Below are 20539 nucleotides of genomic sequence, written 5' to 3' on the forward strand. Positions count from 1 at the left end.
AGTATTTTGTATTAACTGAAGCAATTTAAAATGATATAATTGATCGATTCTGAGTATGGAATGTTTAATGAATAGTGGACCAGTGCGCAAGCCTTGTAGATTGCCCCTGTATTTTTCAAAGCAGCGCAATATTTTCTTTTGTATATTATTAACTTAAGGTAATTCCTTTGTGATGTCGTTCCCCAGACTAACATCCCATAAGTTACATTAGAATAGAAGAGTGCATAGTACATACTTATTTTTAACCTGAATGGGATTAAGTGCATTGTTCTAAAAAAACAACCAACTATTCGCGCTAATGCGGTGATCAGATGATTTGCATGTGTGTTCCAGTTTAATTCCTCCTGAAACCATACACCAAGAAACTTTTGTTCCCTAACATGTGCGATGCAATTTCCTTCGAATTTTACAGCTATGTTACTAATAGGTTTGTTTATAGGTCGGAATATCATATAGGTTGTTTTTTTTTTTTTGCATTCAAGCGCAGTCCATTTTGCCTTAACCAATTTGAAAGATTGCTTAGATAATTATTTACACTGACCTCAAGTGATAATAGATTGTCTGATGAAAAGAAAACATTCGTATCGTCAGCGTACATTATAAGTTCAGGAGAATGAGGTATATCGACAATATCATTTATATAGGCAAGGAACAATAATGGCCCCAGTATAGACCCTTGGGGGACTCCTTGGTTTAATTTCATCTTTGCAGAAATAGTGTTATTCAGTTGTACATATTGATAACGATCTTCAAGGTAACTTTTAAGCAGTTGTAATGCAACTCCACGCACCCCATAACTTGATAATTTATGAATCAATGATTTGAATTGTATGGAGTCAAATGCCTTTTGAAGATCGAGGAAGAGCCCAAGAGTATATTTTTTGTTTTCCATATTTTCGATTATCTTATCTTTGATATACAGTAGAGCTTGTTCTGTTGATTTATTTTTTTTGAAAACCATACTGACTTTGCGTTATTATTTGATGCTTATCAAAAAAGGATGCAAGTCTATCATAAATAACCCCTTCAAATATTTTTGATATTGTTGGAAGCACGGATATAGGTCGATAGTTCGCTAAAGTAATTATATCACCACCTTTATGTACTGCAGTGACTTTTGCCACTTTTAACTGCTCTGGAAATACACTGTTAGTGAGGGTGAGGTTGATAATATAGGCCAAGACATTAGATATCAATGGTGACACCATTTTTAACTCAACAGAACCTATCTCATCAATCCCTGATGCAACATTGTTTTTAAGTTTTCTGATTAATCTTTCTACTTCAACCGGATCTGTGGGTGCGAGAAAAATAGAATACGGCAAAGGAGACTTATCAGGAGTTGGAGCATTATCTCGCTTTTGATCCGTTAAAATAAAGGAACCCGCATTTATGAAATGTTCATTCATAACATTGGCCAACCTTTCACCACTGAAAATCTGACCATTAATTGTTAGGTCCTATGTCCTATTACAACCCTTACTTGTATTCGTAAGCCCATTTATGACCTCCCATAGTTTCCTCTGGTCATTGTAAATGCTTTCAAATAATTTTTCATAGTAGTTCTGTTTAGCCTTCCGTATTTCTGAATTTAAAACGTTTCTGTATTTCTTGTACTCAGCTAAGGCGTCTGTGTTCCGCGAACGGATAAAATCATGATACAATTTATTCTTTATTTTTATGCGCCGGTAAAGATCACGATTTATCTAAGGCTTTCTGCATTTTTTTATTTCTGCCACGTGAGCGCTTCAGAAGTGGAAATGCTGCATCATAGCTAGCACTTAATAACCTCATGAATGTGTTATAAGCATCATCAGGATTTTCTTGTCTATAAACAGTGTTCCAATCTATGTTCTGAACTAGCTGAAAAAAAATGTTCCCGAGTTTTGCTGTTTTCAATTCGGTGGAAATATGTCTGTTTTCTGACCATTTTGAGAAGTAATTCGTGCAAGAAAGAAGATGGGCATATGATCACTTATGTCATACGCGAATACCCCGGATTTTATATTCTGTGAACTTAAATTTGAGGCGCATATATCAAGGAGCGTAACACTTGTTGCTGTAATCTTAGTAGGTGAACGTATAAAATTTGTACTTCCATATGTAAGTAAGAGCGTTTCAAAATCTTTGGCATAAGGATCATTGGAACAGAGGTCAATGTTTATGTCACCCATGACTATGCAAGGAGAATTCTCGCGAACAGTATATAACACAACATTAAGAAACTCAATAAATTTCCTTTTATGGCCATGTGGTGGCCTATATACACCAATTACTATGAATGGGCCAACACACATTTTAATGCATTGAACATCATCGTTCATAACAGTATACTTATCAAGCAGTTCACTCGAAAGCGTATCCTTAAAATAAATAGCAAGACCTCCACCTTTTTGCTGGTTACGACCGAGAAGTTCATGACTATAGCCTGGAAAGAACGGAGCATCTTCTTTATAAGTAATCCATGTCTCGGAAAAAACTAGCACATCAAATTCGATAGCTATAGACCCTATAAAATTAGCAATGTCCTCGATCTTTCTTTTTATGCTTCTACAATTTATATGCAATGCTTCAATCAAGCCTTTTCCGGATTGAAATACCCTATTAAAGTCTTCAACACTGTAATACTTTTGGTTATTTACAAGATCAGTCATAGTGGAATGTTTTTCAATTTGTTATGACACATGCCACATCTAATTTCTAATTTTAGCCAGGCTTGTCTCATCCGTAATGTGTATCGCTCGTGATCCTTCATCTTTGCGTGCAAGGACTTTGCCACCGGATGTCCAGACAAATTTTCATGCGGCTTCTTTCTTTTTTTGTATTGCCGCTGCAAGCAATGCCTTGCCCTTCTGCGTCAAATGCTCATTTACAAAAATGGGCGTTTTTTTATCATCCCCAAGCATAGAACTATCGAGCCTCTTCTTTTTACATTTTGCCAGTATGTCGTCACGTTTTGTTCTTTTTACAAAGCGAACGATTATTTTCTTCACACCAGGCTTAGGAGTGGGAATCCAGTGGCATGCGTCAATATCAGAAAGATCAACTGCCGTGCCGACAGCTTCGCTTATCTTTCTTACAACATCCACTGGATCATTCCCGACCGGCGCACCCTTTATCTCAAGATTGTTTAGGCGCTGATACTGTTGATAATTATGTGATGTAAGCTCAATCACAAGACCTGGCACTTGCCACAGGGCTACACCAGAAACCCAGATAATCAGACCTAGACGGGAATAATTTCTTTATGCTCATCGTGTGCAAGCACACTGACGCTCTGCCACGTCACGTGGGTATGCACGGCACACACCGAAGAACAGGAAGGGGATAACAGCAGAGAGAGGTGCGGAGGCAATGCTGTCCAGCCATGCCCTTCAGGATCAGCTGAGACTGGTCAGAAAGCTGAAAGAATGGCCAAAGCCAGCTATGCATCGGAATAGGGGCCCGACCACGCGGCGTTGCCCCGTTTCCGCGGCAACAAAATATTTTTTGCAAATTTTCTTCTTTTTCAAGAAAAAAAACAACGGTGTTACTTTGAATAAAAGAACTGTGCGAGCATCGATGATGAGGTAAAAAAAGGTGTGAAAAAGCCAAAAAAGTTCTATTTTCCCCTGTAGGCTTGTGCTTAGAGCATGCACGGTGCAAGAGCTATGACAACCTGGTTCACACACGACGTAGCTGACGACATGCTGGATACTTTGGCTCATAGTTCCCCTTTCTTATAGCCTTTCACAGCGATATAAACTCGTTGGGCGTGCGAGGGAAACGCTTCGTTTTTAGACACTGCTCGGGACGGTTTTAAGCTCTCCCATAGTAGAGTACCCTGTGCTCTAAATCGTTACCCCCTTTTTCTACCCCCCCCCCCTACTCCTCGTATTCCCATCAAGCGTGAGGCCCACGGGACGGCTTTATGCTCTTCCATTGTAGAGTACTGTACTCTAAATCGTTAAGCACTTTTTCGAAACACACAAAGTACAGCTGCGCATGTGCAGCTGTATTTAGTGACTCATTCGCAAATTTAAGCACGTGCAAACTGGCTGGTTTTGCATAATGTTATGGAAGTGCATCATGAATCAAAACAGAACACTATAGCTTTCATCCTTGCTTATGCGATAATCTTTTGTGTGCGGTGCTGGCCGGCATATTTATCAACGGGAAGGAACTTAATGAGTGAATGAACAACCTAATTTATCCCTAGTTAAAGACAATGGGGCAATTGGATAGAGGAATGGAGGGGAGCGGAACTACTCGAAGTAAGTCTCCTCTACCTTCTCAGCTTACACCAGGGTGGTCTCCTGTTAAGCGCCGCTAGCACGGAAGCAGAGGTCAGGAAGGAACATAAACTTTCTCAGTGATCTATAGGATAAATATCAGATTTAGCAACAACGTACGGATACTCACAACAGCTGCAAGTAGAAATTTCTTCGTTTAAGCATGAGTGCCTCATTAACGCATGATGCGTCTTGCGTCGTTTGTGTTTGCACGTACTACGGAAAGCACACCCTATAGGTTTCATTCTTCGCTTTTGTTAACAGCAATCTCTGATAGGACGAAAATATTTCTCAGTGCTTCCGAGTTCAACAGTCGTCTGGTGTATATAGTTGGCTCATGTGTATCCTTATGTTAATAAACTCCCAGGTGTGGATGAGGCGTCGATAGCAAGTGACCGGAGCGTCATCCCGAACATAGGAGGCGATATGACAGCAGACCTCGAGGAAATGGCGAGGCTTGAGCTCGGAGAAACACCCGAAGTGAAAGCAAAGTCTGTCGAGCAGCTGAGGCGGCTCCTTTCAGGTGAGATTGCTCAGAAAACACGATTGAAGCATGCTCTACCCAGACATTCAAGCATTTCCAGGAATTTAGCTTGAGTGGGGACGGCCTCCAAAAGAGTTGACTGTTGGGAGAGTTGGTGCTTTGACATAGAAACTATCGTGAGGGTGCAACTAAACACAACACACTGAAAGAAATATACAATCGACCGGTGCAAACTGCCAACTGACTTTATTCAAGAACGTTCCACACCTTTATATATCAACACCCTGCGCAGGGGCACCGCCAGAACAACGAAAAAATTCTAACCAGGCGCGAAAGAAATTCGAATTACGCATAGTGCAATGCAATGAAGGTTTCCCTCACTCGTCATCTGCTTTTTTAATTAAATAAGCTTCTATTGTGTTGCGAGCCGTTTTATTTGTATACTTCTGCCTAGGACTTTTGCACAATAGATAGATAGATAGATAGATAGATAGATAGATAGATAGATAGATAGATAGATAGATAGATAGATAGATAGATAGATAGATAGATAGATAGATAGATAGATAGATAGATAGATAGATAGATAGATAGATAGATAGATAGATAGATAGATAGATAGATAGATAGATAGATAGATAGATAGATAGATAGATAGATAGATAGATAGATAGATAGATAGATAGATAGATAGATAGATAGATAGATAGATAGATAGATAGATAGATAGATAGATAGATAGATAGATAGATAGATAGATAGATAGATAGATAGATAGATAGATAGATAGATAGATGCTTAAGTGTCTGGAGTACGCAAAGAAATGATTCGCGTTTAAAAAGTCTCTTTTGTCGGTGTAGTTAGTGTAAGTCATGCAATGGTCTGCGTTCCATCTGCCAAACTGAACCAGATACACTATACGCTACTCCTGTTGCCTTGAAGACTCAGCTCACTGCGTACACGTTTCGTGTTTCAGAAGAGCCCTGGCTGGAGTGTCCCACAGACGAGGAGTTCTTGGTGAAGTTCTTGCGTGCCCGCAAGTACGACGTAGAGGAGGCCCTCAAGAACATCCGAAAGTACTTCCGAGTGAAGCAGGAGACGCGGGAGATGTTTGACAACTTGAACCCGTATTCGGTCCCCTTCGACTCCACATGTCGAGAGCACCGCCTAGTCACAGTGTCCCGGCAAAGGGATTCATTAGGGCGGGGTGTGGTCCTCTTGAGATTAGGTGAGCCTGTTTAGTAGACTACACACACACGCACACGCACACACACACACACACACACACACACGCACACACATGCACACACACACGCACGCGCGCGCGCGCATACAAACACATAAATTGTCGCGGTAAATATGATTACACCCGAAAGACAGCAGCGAATATATTCACAATATTTACAAGCAACTGTGCCACTGAATAGCCACCAGAATCTCGTGAGCCCACCACCCCTCTTGTTCGTGTCTTTGTTTTTCTTTGTTTGCTACGGCAGGATCAAGCACCATGCCTCGTAACATCATATATGGTTGAGAGAAAAAGAAATAACGATGTAACATCATTAGCACTCAACGTTCTTTATTTGGTATTTTGTTACTTTGCATTTGTATGCAACATTGTTACGCTTTCTCTCTTCATGCTTAATTTAATGCTGCAACACGATAGGAAGGTGGGCTACTTGGTATTTCGTAATAGTTCAGCGAACTGGGAGCGCTCACGCTGTGTGCCTCCTCTTTGCTTCATGTCTATGTCCCCCCCCCCCTCGCAGTCCTAGTTCGCTGAATTATTTAGTGCTATTGAGAATACGGGATACTTGTTAAGAACTCGTTCACATGACTGTGTGTTTCGATTTCACACCTTTCAGCTTCTTGACACAATTAGTTATCCGAGACTGCATTGGGGTGAGAGGGTTGTTGAACACATATTGAGGACTTCTATGTATATTTAAAGAAAAAGAAAACCACATTGTGGTATCGATGAGGCATATATAATGAGGTGTAAATCGACAAATAATCTTGTCGGAGTACAAGTTGTTTCATTATTAATACAGGACCGTGTGTGCTTGGCAGGAAACTATTTCTCCTGAACATTTCATGAGTTCAGATACGTGTATGTGTCATTTATTAACAAAAAAAAACTCAGTATTTGAAGAAAGGCAGTCACTATAGGCGTATCATTCCTCTCTTCTGATTACTCCAAGAGTTCTAGGACGTGGTCACAGCTCACTGAGACATTTAAGGAGGGTGTGAAACAACGCGTGTCCTGTAGGCGTTAAAAAAAAACAACAAACGATATCATATCACTGTTGCAATCTGATGTGCCATTCGTTACACTTCGCGTAAAGGTCGCGAGCGAAGCTTAAACAATCTGCTTGTTTTTTTTCTTCACAATATGTTTTTGTTCGAAACTCTGATCATTTGGCTGGCTTTTGTGTTTGGCCGGTGGTTTTCAGGTGCGTGGAACAGCCGGATGTGTTCCCTCATCGACTACTTCCGCGTCAGCCTGGTTCAGGTCGAGTGGCTGCTCTTCCAGCAGGACGTCCAGATCCGAGGCGTCGTGTTCGTGCTCGACTTCAAAGGTCTGAGCGTGTACCACATTACGCAGTACACGCCGTACTTCATGAGCAAGCTATTGTACCTGATGCAGGTGAGATCGATTTGCAGGTTTTGTAGAAGCAAAAATTATGCGACAAAGAGCTACACTTACATTATTATTATTTATTAATACTGTAACTCTCACTTGAGGGTCATTACAGGGAGGAATATAAACACAAAACAAAAACAATACACAATGACAAAACAGACATTACGTTTCATGTTGCCGGTAGTACAATTCTAGCGAACACTCATACGCTTTGACATTTGCGCTAGTAACAGCGTACTCTGGAAGTCTATTCCACACTTCTATACTATACGGGAAAAAAGAATTTTTAAAGCCACCTTACATACAATGAATGTAAGGTGGCTGTTTGCTCAAACGCCTAGATGCACGCCGAAGTTAAGAAGGGCACTATGGTTGAATATGTAATTCTAAGCTAAAGAACTTCCGATTAAATTTCATTGGCCATGAAACAAATTAATTGGGATAAATTTGTCAGACTCCATAATTGTCACTTCGTGCGTTTTTTTTTATTGAAATAGAAAATCAACGAAAGAGTTTTCGTCCCCGTTACTTGGCGACGGCTGCCCCTATCCGCTTGATTGTTACAAAGCAATAAAAAAACAAAATAGCATATATACGTATTCACAGTCCTACATAGGTGAGAGCAACAGTTCTCGTATGGGCAGAACAAACACGTAGTCGCCACGCTCGCTTTAAACTACAGTCCGCTCAGTAGTGGTCACGAATCTTCGATTCTTCGAAGAAGCGTTACAGCTCCTTCATTGCTTTGCCATTTGTTTTAGATAGCCATGAGCCTATTATTTTATTCAATGCAAATGGCCGCTCGGTGTCTAACTTATGGAGTTCTTGTTCGAGTCACCTTCGATGTGTGTCATGTTTCGGACAGTCGAGCAAGAGGTTCTCTACTGCCGCTCCAGCGGAATGGTTCCCAAGAAAGAGAATAGGAATTGAAATCAGGATGGAACCGGTAACTTGTGTGCTGTTGTGATCTCAGGAATGAGGAGCTACAACGATTACGATGTCAATTTTTTATTGTCCCTTGAAGTATTTCACGGGGTCATTGTGTTAGAGCCTGTGACTAAAATGCATTTTTTTCGTAATTTCTCGGGGTCATTGTGTTAGAGCCTGTGACTATAAAGACATTTTTTTCGTAATTTCTTGAATGTTTTTCAATGTGTGTGAAGGTAAAAATTTTAACTTAATACCAGTGAACTTGTGGGCTTGCAAAACCAACTAGAACTTTGTTCAGTGTTTTTGCTGATTGTAGACGAACTCACTCTTTTCAGGACTGTTACCCGATTCGAGTGAAAGCCCTCTACGTAACCCACAACCCAGCGTTATTTGACATACTTTTCGCCGCAGCGAAGCGCTTTATGAAGCCGAAATTGCTCCAAAGGGTAAGGGATAAGTCATTTATGTAACATTGCTAACAATCTATTTTAGTGTACATTCACCATAAATCTATGGTGAATGTACACTTGCAGATTATGAAAAGTATCGATACTTTTCATAATCTGCCAGTGCGCTTGCCTGCAGCGAAAATTTGCCCTGGTAATGGCGACACCTGTCCTGCTTCAAATGGAGACGAGGTCTTAATTGATCATGCTGGGGTTCGTCCATTAGGCATTAATGCCAAGAGAGCTGAGCCTACATTTTTTATGTCACAGCGCAAGTAAACTGCACTTGAACACTCTGCAGCAAGTGACTAGCCGCCATTATTCGAGCAAACTGCATGACATGAAAGCTAGCTTTGCAATAATGAAAAGAGTCTATAAAAATTGCCAGTAAAGTTTTATTTCGCATGGATGATCAAGTTAGTAGAGTGAAAAAGCAATATGGGGGCTTGTTTTTAATGTGAAAGCAACTGTATAAAAATTATCAGTACCGTCGTCGTCATCTTTCGTATATATATATATATATATATATATATATATATATATATATATATATATATATATATATATATATATATATATATATTGTGTGTGTGTGTGTGTGTGTGTGTGTGTGTGTGTGTGTGTGTGTGGATTGGCCGTAGCGTTGCAAGTAGTCAAGTAGATCCTCCGTGAGCAGTCACAACGTGGTTTATTTCGACGTTTCAGCCAGAGTCTGGCCTTCATCAGGAATCGTTCGCTCTTGTTGCAAACAAATGGGTTTGACAGGCACACCCAGACTATATGGCTGGTGTAACTGGTGTGCTACCCTCCACAGGGGGAAAGGAGGGTGTGATTAAAAGATGAGTAAAGAAATGGAGAAAGAGAGGGGTAGGACAAACGCACACATAGAAAGTAACCGCGCATAGCGGCAGTCTTGAGCGGTATTAAGAGTCTAAGGCCACTCGTACAAGTCGGTTGTCCTTAGGAGGTTCAGCAATGCCTTGGCTCCTTCAATTCTCGATGACTTTTCTTGATGTCAATAGGGGATAGTTTGTAGTGCCATCGTTCTGTTGTCAAAACGAGCGAGAGCAAATGAGAGGAATTGTCTCTGCGCACCGTGGCTAGGACCGCCGCATAAGATATGCGGCAGATCTGCCCTCGGTCCGGCAGGCGTCGCAAACAGCGTTGTCGGTCATACTTATTTAAAAGAAATACCACTTCGTGAAAACCACTCTTAGCCATAGGCGGCACAAGAGAGTGGCCTTTCAATTTTAAATACCCTCCACGCGTTTAGGCGTTGTTGACGATTGTTTTGTCTTCTTGATGCAGTCAGTGTTGAGTGCGAAACATCCTTTGCGATTCTTGGGATGAATTTAACTGTTTTAGCACCACTGGGCACAGTATAGTGTTGGTAAACAGATTTAAAAATAGGCACTCGTCATGGCAATCCAGTCCCTTATAAGGGTGCGGATAGCACCGGTGCTCCTCCTTGTAGCAATCGGTGACGTCTTTGAATGAAAAGTCCAAATTGTTTGATTGAGAGTAGGCTTCCAAAGACAGGGAGATAGCCCGGGAACAGAGTGCGCGGGCAGCCTGATCGGCTTGTTCGTTTTTCTTGACTGCTTGCTGACTGGGCGACCAAATTAGATTACGCGTAGTTAGATCAACGTATCGGCAACTAGGTTCCAGGATGCGCTGAGCAAGCAGGTGAGCCCAACCTTCCTCATAGTTCTGACAGGTCCTTCGTGAGTCGGTGATGAATTGATTATATGTTTCGAAGAGGGATAGGTGAGAGTCACAGCGAAGCCAATCTCCTGCGCGTGTGTCGCACTGTAGGCTTTGAAAGTGAGTCCGTTTACTGTGGAACAAACGAGATGGCTGAACCAGAATCCCAGTATGTTCTTACCAGAATCAACGCCAGCAGAGTACGTGACCTGTGGCTTTTCGTGCCACTGCCAAGTGCTGTTCTTTATTTTTTCTCTTGAAGTCACGGGCTCTCCGGTTTTGCTCGCCGTTCAAATGATGGCGCTACAGAGTCACGACTTGCATTTTCCGCACACTGGAGAGGTCCTTAAGGAGCCCGAATTTGCATATGCAGGCCAAGCTGGCGGACTGGTCTGCTAGTGTTGCGGCCCCTTGGGCCCCAGCATAGCCGCCGTCAACCTTGGTTTCCTCCATTTCCCTTCCCCTTTCTGAATTATAAAGTTTATTCCTGCTCCTCCTCTTTTCCGCACATTCCATGCGCTCGCAAATTTCTTGTATCCCCTAGCTCTTTGGGTCCCCGATTTTAAATAAGACCCTTTCACTGTTAACAAACACACGTTCTTGATGACATCCGGTTTTGTCCACCGATGTGCTTTAATAGCATCGGTGGGCAAGAAAAGCTTTAGAACATAGCCCGCTCATTTTCTACACTTTTCTTCCGCAAAATATATTCTAATAGGTGTTCTTTTGAGCTACATAAAAATGAGAAGTTCTTTTCGACTTAACGTGCATTCCTTTGTGTGAAAAATAATGAGAGACTTTCCTTTCCCTTGAAAAAAAAAAAACATGAAAGCATGCTTTCAGTTTCGACGTTAGGAGCTGGTAAATGAGGTGACCGGAAGTTTTTGGGGTTAAAACGCTTGTGACGTTGAAACCGTCTTTCACCGGAGTTAGATGTGCGCTTCTAACATACACTTTTGTCGAATTCCAATGGCAGATCGCGAGCGCTGGGCCGGATTGCGAATGGAGCGCGCAGATCCGAGCGGGATTGCTCTCGCCAAATCTGCGATTGGAACGCGCGCGTCTCGACGGGAGCTCTTGGTGATCGGAAATCTAATGAGGGAGCACGACAGGGTGCGAGGGAGTTTGAAGCGTTTTCCGGACACCCATCCGTGATTGGATGAAAGGTGGGCGCACAGAATACGTCAGTTGAACATCCGGTCAAATCTGCCGATTTCGGAGGAGCGAAAATTCTTGCTCTACGGAGCAATCCGTAATGGGTGGTTGCTCTCAATCTGCCAATGAAACACCCATTCACGCTCTCATTTCGCCATTGGAATGTGATTTTTCCACTCAGGGCAGAAAAACTTGATCTGGATCCACCACTGAAATTCAACATTAGACATACAGGGCGGTGTCGCCCTTGCTCACGCGCTTATCTATCGAAGGGGAGTTTCGTACGTCTTGAGCATTCACCGCAAAGTTTGCGTTGAAGCTACGCACCGCGCGAAGGTCACTTTACTCGCTGCAGCCGCTGTGTTTGTGAAAGGAGTGAGCTGCTAGCCAGAAGAGTCATAGTGGGGGCTTGCTGAAGTAATGACTGGGACAATTTGCGTTCGTCTTGTTTGTACTTGTGAGTTCTTTTCGTGCGTCATTCTTTGTGTTTGATTAGCGGGTAGCAGGTGTCAAGCAGCGACAGTTGTTGGTTCGAACTTGCCCTGTGTGTGTGCCTTTCCTGCGCCACTTGTGCTTGGGCAGCGCATACACATTTTCTAGTTGCTTGCCGCTTTCCAGTGACATTCCACTTTTTTGTTATCACATTGATCGCTTCACTCGTGATGCAAAACTGATTTTTGTGAGTTTGAACTATAGCAGCAGATAATGTATGTATGTATGTATGTATGTATGTATGTATGTATGTATGTATGTATGTATGTATGTATGTATGTATGTATGTATGTATGTATGTATGTATGTATGTATGTATGTATGTATGCATGTATGTATGTATGTATGTATGCATGTATGTATGTATGTATGTATGTATGTATGTATGTATGTATGTATGTATGTATGTATGTATGTATGTATGTATGTATGTATGTATGTATGTATGTATGTATGTATGTATGTATGTATGTATGTATGTATGTATGTTGCAGTAACATATCGGAACGTATTTTGCTCATGATGCTATCACGTTTCTTTTCTTCAGGTTCGTCTCCTAGGACACGACTTAGAAAAGTTACACAGTCTGCTTCCTGTGGACGTAATACCCCAGGAAGCCGGCGGAACCCACGAATCGTACGATTACGACAAACTCGAGAAAGACTTGCAAAGTAATGCCAAGTTCTTCGATGACATCAGCCGATATGGCTACTGCAACAAGCCGGGCAGACGGAACAGATGATTCCGTATTGCGTTGGAAACGTTAAAGGGGCGAAAGGGCGTAACACGGAATGAAAGTCTGTGATAAGACATTCTGCGGCACAAAAGTGTCTGAAGGTAACAGCTCTCATTGCATGGACTATAAAAGCTATCATAGTGGTTAGGTCAATATGTTTCATTAAAAGGTGGTCATGAAAGAGCAAATCATTGCATTGCGGCGAATAGCGAGTGCGTGCCAGTCTCTCTTTTTCTCTCACACACACATGCGCACGCACTTTCTTTTTATCACTGTCGTCGACTCTATCACTATAGCAGAAATTCGTCCGGGAAAACTATACCTTCAAGTATACTTTGAACCTAAGTATAGTTATTAATATTGCTGTGCAAAGGTTTCGAGCAATCTGCCATGATCTTCAGTGATGTGTTATTGTGTAGCATTGTTGTTACCTCCGAGTACAAACATCAATTTATGCAGTCATTGTAGAAAATAACACAATTAACGTTTTAACCAGGGGTGATAACCGGTCGAGTCAAATGGGCAAATTCAAGCTCTTCCTAATAGTCCATAGCCACTTTGAAATTTTGAAAAAGCGGCTACTGGTAATCACCGCGGAGCGACGCAACGAGCCTTAATTTAGCTGGAGAAACAGAAACCGACGCACCGAACAGCGCATCTACCATTCACTTCGATAACGCCTTCAGTGACGACACCATTTCCCTCACTGTTATTAGCCCGTCTATTTAGACACTTCTATTCGAGGCCACTTATTGACGCTCGCTTATTCTTCTCCCCCAATGTCGCTCTGGTTGTTGGCATTCGTTCATCAAAGTACTCAGAGCTGACTCGCCAGTGGTGATAGGGTCTCTTGCAATGTTTGCCTGAGCTATTTTAGGGACGCAACGGGACTTTTCCGCTTCTATAGGCAGCCCACAAAACATTCGATAACTTTCAAACAGAGCATTGAAGTCTTGTCAATGCAGACGTTACAAAAACTCTTTGTCGGAGGAAATGATACTGAGGCACTGACCGAGACCATCCTCAGAAAAGAAAGCTTTGAAAGTGCTGCTGAGTTTCTTACGGACAGCTGATCTCAAATACATCCTTCATGAAGTGTCGTTTTCTTTTCTCTTTTCAGTGTTTGTATAGAATTTCTTTTCTATTATGTTTTGTTCCTCCTTTTTTTTTCTTGCCAAACACACTGAAGGGTAACCAGTCATTAAGAAAACTGGATATCCTCCATGTCCTCCCCTTGACTCCTTTCTTTCTAAAATTACAAAAAAAACGTTGTTAAGTTCTTTTTTTTTTTGTAAATCAAAGAATATACAATTAGCGTCTGCTGTATTACGTTAAAACTTTATAGAATAAGGTGATTGACAGGGTTGCTACTGCAATGCAGAATTATTTTTTTTTATTCTGCAGGGGCATTTATTTTTTGTTTTTTTAGAATGTTCTGTTAAACCTGGCACTCAACAATATTTAGAGAAAAAAAAATATGACTCAACATACGCACGAAATAGTCCATCCTATAGCCACTACGACGCTCTGCGAAGCCATCTTTCTTTGTTGACTAATTACTTTACGGCGAACCTCAGTATTCACAGCACGTTAGACAGGCTCATCCATTGCTTAGGCTTATCATTCATTGTAAAGCCAACGTGCTTCAATGCTCGAAGTGTGGCTGCTTGGGCTAGTTGGTATGCCATGACGATAGTTATAGCGCGAGAACAGAACGACGACACAGAGACAAGAAGGAGTCGCGTCTAATGAAGAACATCGCCGCGTTACACTAATTGTGACACATCAGAGGCTTCGGTTAATTATTTTATCAGTGAATTTCTCCAATACAAGCAGCAGCAAGCTCACCGGTGTTCGAATTTCGGACTAGCTTGCCTCGATTCGTATCCTATATATCCTGACCAGTCTTAGAAACGACACATGCCACAGTATACAAAGCGACAGACATTGATAGCGCAGGTGTACTGGCTGCTTTGTCATTTGCGAGGTTTATTATATTGTGCGCTTATTTTTTTCTCTCCAATATATGACCTCTGTATGCATCAGTATGGATCATAACGTAATATACAATGAACCTTGGTCGAGGGACCCAAGAGTTATCAGTACCTTGTAACTAAATCGTTCAGTACTCTTAGACAGGCGAGTTACTGTAAGATGATAATGTTCCTAAAAAGTGCGAGCGAATAGGGAATACCATGTGATACTTGCGTCTGGTTTTCCTCTATCATCCACTGCGCTGTGTGCCCATCCATTCACTCTCGTAGCAGAGAGGCTCCTTTTAATGTTATCATGCTCACTCACTCGATCATCTTGCACCAGAGAGGCAGGACGATGCCGTAATATTGTAACTAACTCCCGTGTATACATTATCCGTAATTCGACACGTTAATGTGTGCCTCGCAATGTCGTCAAGGTCTCTGGAAGTCGTAGCTTCGATTACCTGATGTTTCTCCGCAACTGAACACGTTAATGTACCTCACGGTGTCATCATGGTCTCTGGAAGTCGTAGCTTAGATTACCCGATATGCGATACCTTGATACAACTTGCAAATGAAGAAATAACGTGGTTGAGGTCATTTTTGTCCTGGGAGCGTCTCGATGAATCTCTGACCCTCGTTGCGCTTATAGATGCCGTTTGGCTGCTAACAGAGCTTCATGGTACTAAGTTCGCACACAGTGCCTGAAAGACGTTCAAAATGCTTGCATTAGAGGAAAAAGGACATGCACTGCAGTAAACGGAAACCAGAGTATGTTTCATTGAGGACTCAGGAAGCGCAATTCTTTGCACACTTATTCAAATGGTACCACAATGGTACTCGCTTGAGATCTTCTGCGGTATGAGTAGTGTCGGTAGTAAGGAATGTCAGAGCGCATCAGCATCTAGCTTCTCACAAAGAAGTGAAACCTAATTAGCAAGTCTTTTTGCGTTCGTGTCATTTGCAATTGGCAGGTCAATTCGATGGTAATGTACCATAAATCGTATTTTATTTGGACCTGGTTTTCATACAAGCTCAAAAGCAAAAGCTAAATGTACACATGAGGCGCCACCGGCAGAGATACCGAAGGTAATGTACGATAAAACATGACACAATACAGTGCAATGTTTTTCTTTCCTACTGTACTCTTTCGATGTTTCAGAGAACTCCCACACTGGAGGCTACCGAGGCTATACGCATCTGTGAACTGACAACCGCTCACATTAGTGTTTGCCGTAGGTCGGATAAGTATTATACCCGGCAAAGCAAAGCCAGCCGATAACCCGCTTGCGAGTGTGGGAATGTTATAGGAAGCATGAAATGGACCTCTCGAACTTGTCGTTCTCCAGCCTCCCCGAGCTTTTTCTTTATCGCACTCTGATTCTCACGATAGATCACTATGTGGGTTAAGTTAACGAGCTCGAGCACGCTATAGCCATCGGAGAGCACTCTTCTAATCTCAATGATTAAAAAAGCGATTACAGGAGCGTGATAACGGAGCGCGCTGTAACCTCGAGACGGTGCACGAGAGCGCGCACCTGCTTGGGCTTCCAGAAAAATGGCGTGTTTCAATCTCTCTCCAGCGATAAGCTCGACCTCCCTTCCTCTAGTTCCTAGCGCCACACAGTCGGGCTCAGGCACCATCTCAAACTGCCCGGTTCGAAGTTGCGCGAACCGAAAATGACGGGTCGATCACTACTCGCAACACATGTATACAGGTGCGTTACATGTTCCCTAAAAGTATCTTGCCGTGAATTCATGTTACTCTACGTGTAAAGCACGTTTGCAGGTTCTAGCTTTACTTTGCCATAGAGTATACCTCTGAGAGCAGCAAGATCGTACAATATGCAGCATACGTGAGCCGCCGCTAATGCCTCCGTCGCCGCGCGTCAGTTTGTACGAGTTCACCATGGTCTCGCAAGAACTGCAGGACTTTGTTTCCAGTGTTGGTGTATTCGAAATGCGTGCGAAGTACGCGCGAAGTGTGATATCGGATGCGATGCAGCATAACTTTATCGCCATGTGACGCGTTCGTGCCCCTCGAAAACAGTCGACAGATATTGTAACTTTAATAAGCTCAGAAGGTGTTCCATTCAGGCGAGCTCATTTGAAGTTCGGAGCACGCCAACTTAACTCACCCGCTGAATTTCTCAGCTCTCTTGCCTTATGTGTCGTCAACTAAGAACGGGAAAGCCACACCTTTCCTCTTTTTCAATAGATCGATGAACTGATTATTCTACGGGACGATACAGACAAACGTTAAGGACGCATTTGTGTTGACCAAGGCGACTGTAAACGGATGATAACTGTAGGTCTGACGTGAGAACAGGATCTCAAGAACATAGAAAGCGAGAAATGTATTAGCACGTGCACGCAAAGGGCTTCCTTTTGTTCCCGCTGGACGCTGCAGAAGCCATCATAGATCGTTCTTGTGCATTTCATAAGCGCCAGGAAAACAACGACGTCGTGCAAGCCGAAGCCTGCGTATGCGGGTGCAATGAACGTTGTCTAAGTGCTCTGTTTTTATACCTTGGCCCTTGTGGACCAAAAATAACAGCGGCGCCATCATATTTGCTCTGAGAAGACAACCAGAGCTAGCTGATATATTACAGGTCATATTGAATTAGGAAGCACGGATGGCTACATGCGGTATGTGTATTTATGCTTTGTATTGTGTGTCTGATTTGTGTACTTAAAATAAGCTTTTCAAGTACTTTTTGAGGTTTGGTAAACTAAATTTTAAGGGCTACTTTGAATAGATAGCCTACGCAAAACGATTAGCACTCACCAATGTTTCACGATTTCTTCATCTTACTATTGTGATGATTTGTTGGCAGTCTATTCGAGATAAAAGGAACCTTTTATGCTAAAATCATTTTCATGAGCGAGTGTCAGACGCACCTTCAGAAGGTGCCACACTGTTAAAGTACATGTTAGTAAGTATACTTATAAAACAAAAAGCTTTGTCGATTTGGCCCGCGTTCTTTATACACTACACTTTCAATAACATGTTTGCGCATTGAAGAGTACGCGATATATGCGACAACGAGCCATTGCTGGTGAATCTCACTCCGTCGGTATACTTCTCACTATTGAAAGATCACGCTTAGTTCAGCAGTAGCGTACGCGGTAAACCACGCCAGTAGCGACACCTCAGTTTGCAAAACCTATCCAGAAACAACACACAAAACAAGAAGCTGGTGAGGTAAGTACTGCTGACAGAGTGAGTTGGGGCATAATATTCTCGGATTGCGCTTTAGTGAAACTCAGTTTGAAGAATGACGGAAATGGACGTAAGCAATGAGGGAGAAAGACGGGCGCCAGGAGGAGAGATACCGAAGCATTTCTTGACAGATTGGGTGATGAGCATCTTGAGAAGAAAAAAAAAAGGCGCAATTTCAGACATTGCGAAAGTAAGACAACCCGGAGAAGACGACGAGGAGAGCTCGTCGTCTGGTATGTCTTTTACTATGAAAGCTGTTATGAGCCGATATCAACGGCTGGGCTTGATAGCGCAGCTGCCCGCCGCCGCCACTGACCATATAACCGCTATATATATATATATATATATATATATATATATATATATATATATATATATATATATATATATATATATATATATATATATATATATATATATATATATATATATATATATATATATATATATATATATATATAGTCCAGTAGATTCTCCGTGAGCGGTCACAACGTGGTTTATTTCGACGTTTCGGCCTAGAGTCTGGCCTTCATGATGAAGGCCAGACTGTAGGCCGAAACGTCGAAATAAACCACGTTGTGGCCGCTCACGGAGGATATACTGGACTATATGTAACGCTACGGCCACTCAACCACCATGCATATATATATATATATATATATGATATGGCACAACGGGAGCGTTGTCAACAAGGATAAATATCATTATTTCCCAACAGTTTCGGGAGGCGTCCTCCCAAAACTGTTGGGACATAAATATATTTATCCTTGTTGACAACGCTCCCGTTGTGCCATATCCCATACCTTCGAGAAGACTAACCGGCCCATTGAATTATTACTCCCACTATATATATATATATATATATATATATATATATATATATATATATATATATATATATATATATATATATATATATATATATATATATATATATATATATATATATATATATATCAAGCCCAATGAGAAAGAAACGTCCGCCACGGAGCTGTATTTGAACGCAGGCCCGTGAGTGGCAGTTGAGTATTAAACCACGGAGCCTCTCCGGTACTAGAAGCTCTTTCGCAAAAGGACCCTATATCGGCGTCATATAGGGCAGGAAATCGCGATACCAGGTTTAATGTAGTGTTGTAGAAGACTAAAATAGCACCAGGCGTGGTTTTAAGGTTCCCACATATTACAAAGGGCTCAGCCAGAATTCTTCGTCATCATCAACAGCACCATCAAAAAAGGGCAAATGCTACATAGATATGCAGTGAGTATGTCGCTTGTCAGTCAAACGATGAATGATGCCATATGTAGTTTTTTTTTTCTACTTGACAAAATTATGATTCGTGGCGCAGCGTAGTGCACGGGTACCTTTGGAAAAACTTGCAGCTGTCCAAAAAGCTTTTACAAGGGGTCTACTCATATCACTTCTTCAGCTTTCGTTGTGACTCGAATGCATGTTCTGCGCAGGCCTGACATTTTTAATTACCTGGCTATGCCTCTTTCCTTCATGCTCCTATTGGGTCACACTAAATCAATACAAGAACATGTCGTGTCGCAGCTTGCGTCCTGCAGCGGCCCAGGGAATAGTCTCTGTAAGGTCCAGCTCGCGAACACGGTCTCGACAAAGCCCAGTCGTTTTAGCGCTGCGCTGAGTGACTGACACTGGACGTAATAACAGGCTCAGAGACCAACGGCGGGTTCGCATTAGATGCCTCGTCGAACACGAAAATTGAACGTCGGCGTCCCGCGCAGTCACCCACGGGTGATGCGAAAAATCGTCATCCCGTGAGGGCGTCTCCATATGACGTCCTCTAGAGTTACTGTATATGCTACCTCTAGATAGCAGGGTTGCGCATCTGCTTTCCAACGCCCAGCTAGCAACTATTCACTGTGGAAAAGCTGATGCACAGGCCGCGCCCGGAAAATATGTCCGCACGCCCGAAGCAATCGCCGTCAACCTGTAATTGATCAAATGACCATCGTGCACTGTGTAACGCGTTAGCTACTACATAGCTGCGCGCACCAAGGGGAGATAGTGTTTGTCATTCGCACGAGGAGGAATCCGGATGATCACTATAGCTCATTGAGAAGTATCGAAACGTATGTGGCTGCAATACTCGCACTGACTCGGAAACTACGGCGTTAGCTCGATGTGCGATCCTACACATGCGTGTGTGACGTGTGGTCCTATCTTACGAGCATGCTTAACGACAGACACATGCATCTTGTCTACGAAGACTTCGCGGCTGTTGATTTTTTGTGCGAATGCGGTGTAGACGGCTAAGCAAGACTCACAGGGAGAACAACGCTTATCGTGTTGTGTCCAGCACTGCTTTAATAGTTACGCTTTTTATGCGCCCTTCAAAACGCTTACTACTAATAATACTACTAAGAATCGTTGGTGCTCACATCTCAAAATTAAGGTGTGGTTATGAGGGTCGCCGCAGTGGTGGGCTACGGAATTTTCTGCCACCTCAGATTCTT

The 20539-nt window shown here is 42.4% G+C and overlaps 1 protein-coding gene across 1 annotated transcript in view; it reads left to right on the forward strand.

Moving 5' to 3' along the window:
• The window catches only part of LOC119169543 (uncharacterized), a 56448-nt gene that overhangs the window by 6200 nt on the left and 29709 nt on the right, over positions 1–20539 (forward strand). The window contains exons 2-6 of the mRNA XM_075885826.1: positions 4639–4794; positions 5732–5983; positions 7209–7402; positions 8665–8775; positions 12674–12857. Of these exons, the coding sequence (XP_075741941.1) occupies positions 4639–4794; positions 5732–5983; positions 7209–7402; positions 8665–8775; positions 12674–12857 (897 nt within the window). The remainder of the gene's footprint in view (positions 1–4638; positions 4795–5731; positions 5984–7208; positions 7403–8664; positions 8776–12673; positions 12858–20539) is intronic.

Source organism: Rhipicephalus microplus, chromosome 2 (assembly GCF_043290135.1).
Source record: "Rhipicephalus microplus isolate Deutch F79 chromosome 2, USDA_Rmic, whole genome shotgun sequence".
NCBI lineage: Eukaryota > Metazoa > Arthropoda > Arachnida > Ixodida > Ixodidae > Rhipicephalus > Rhipicephalus microplus.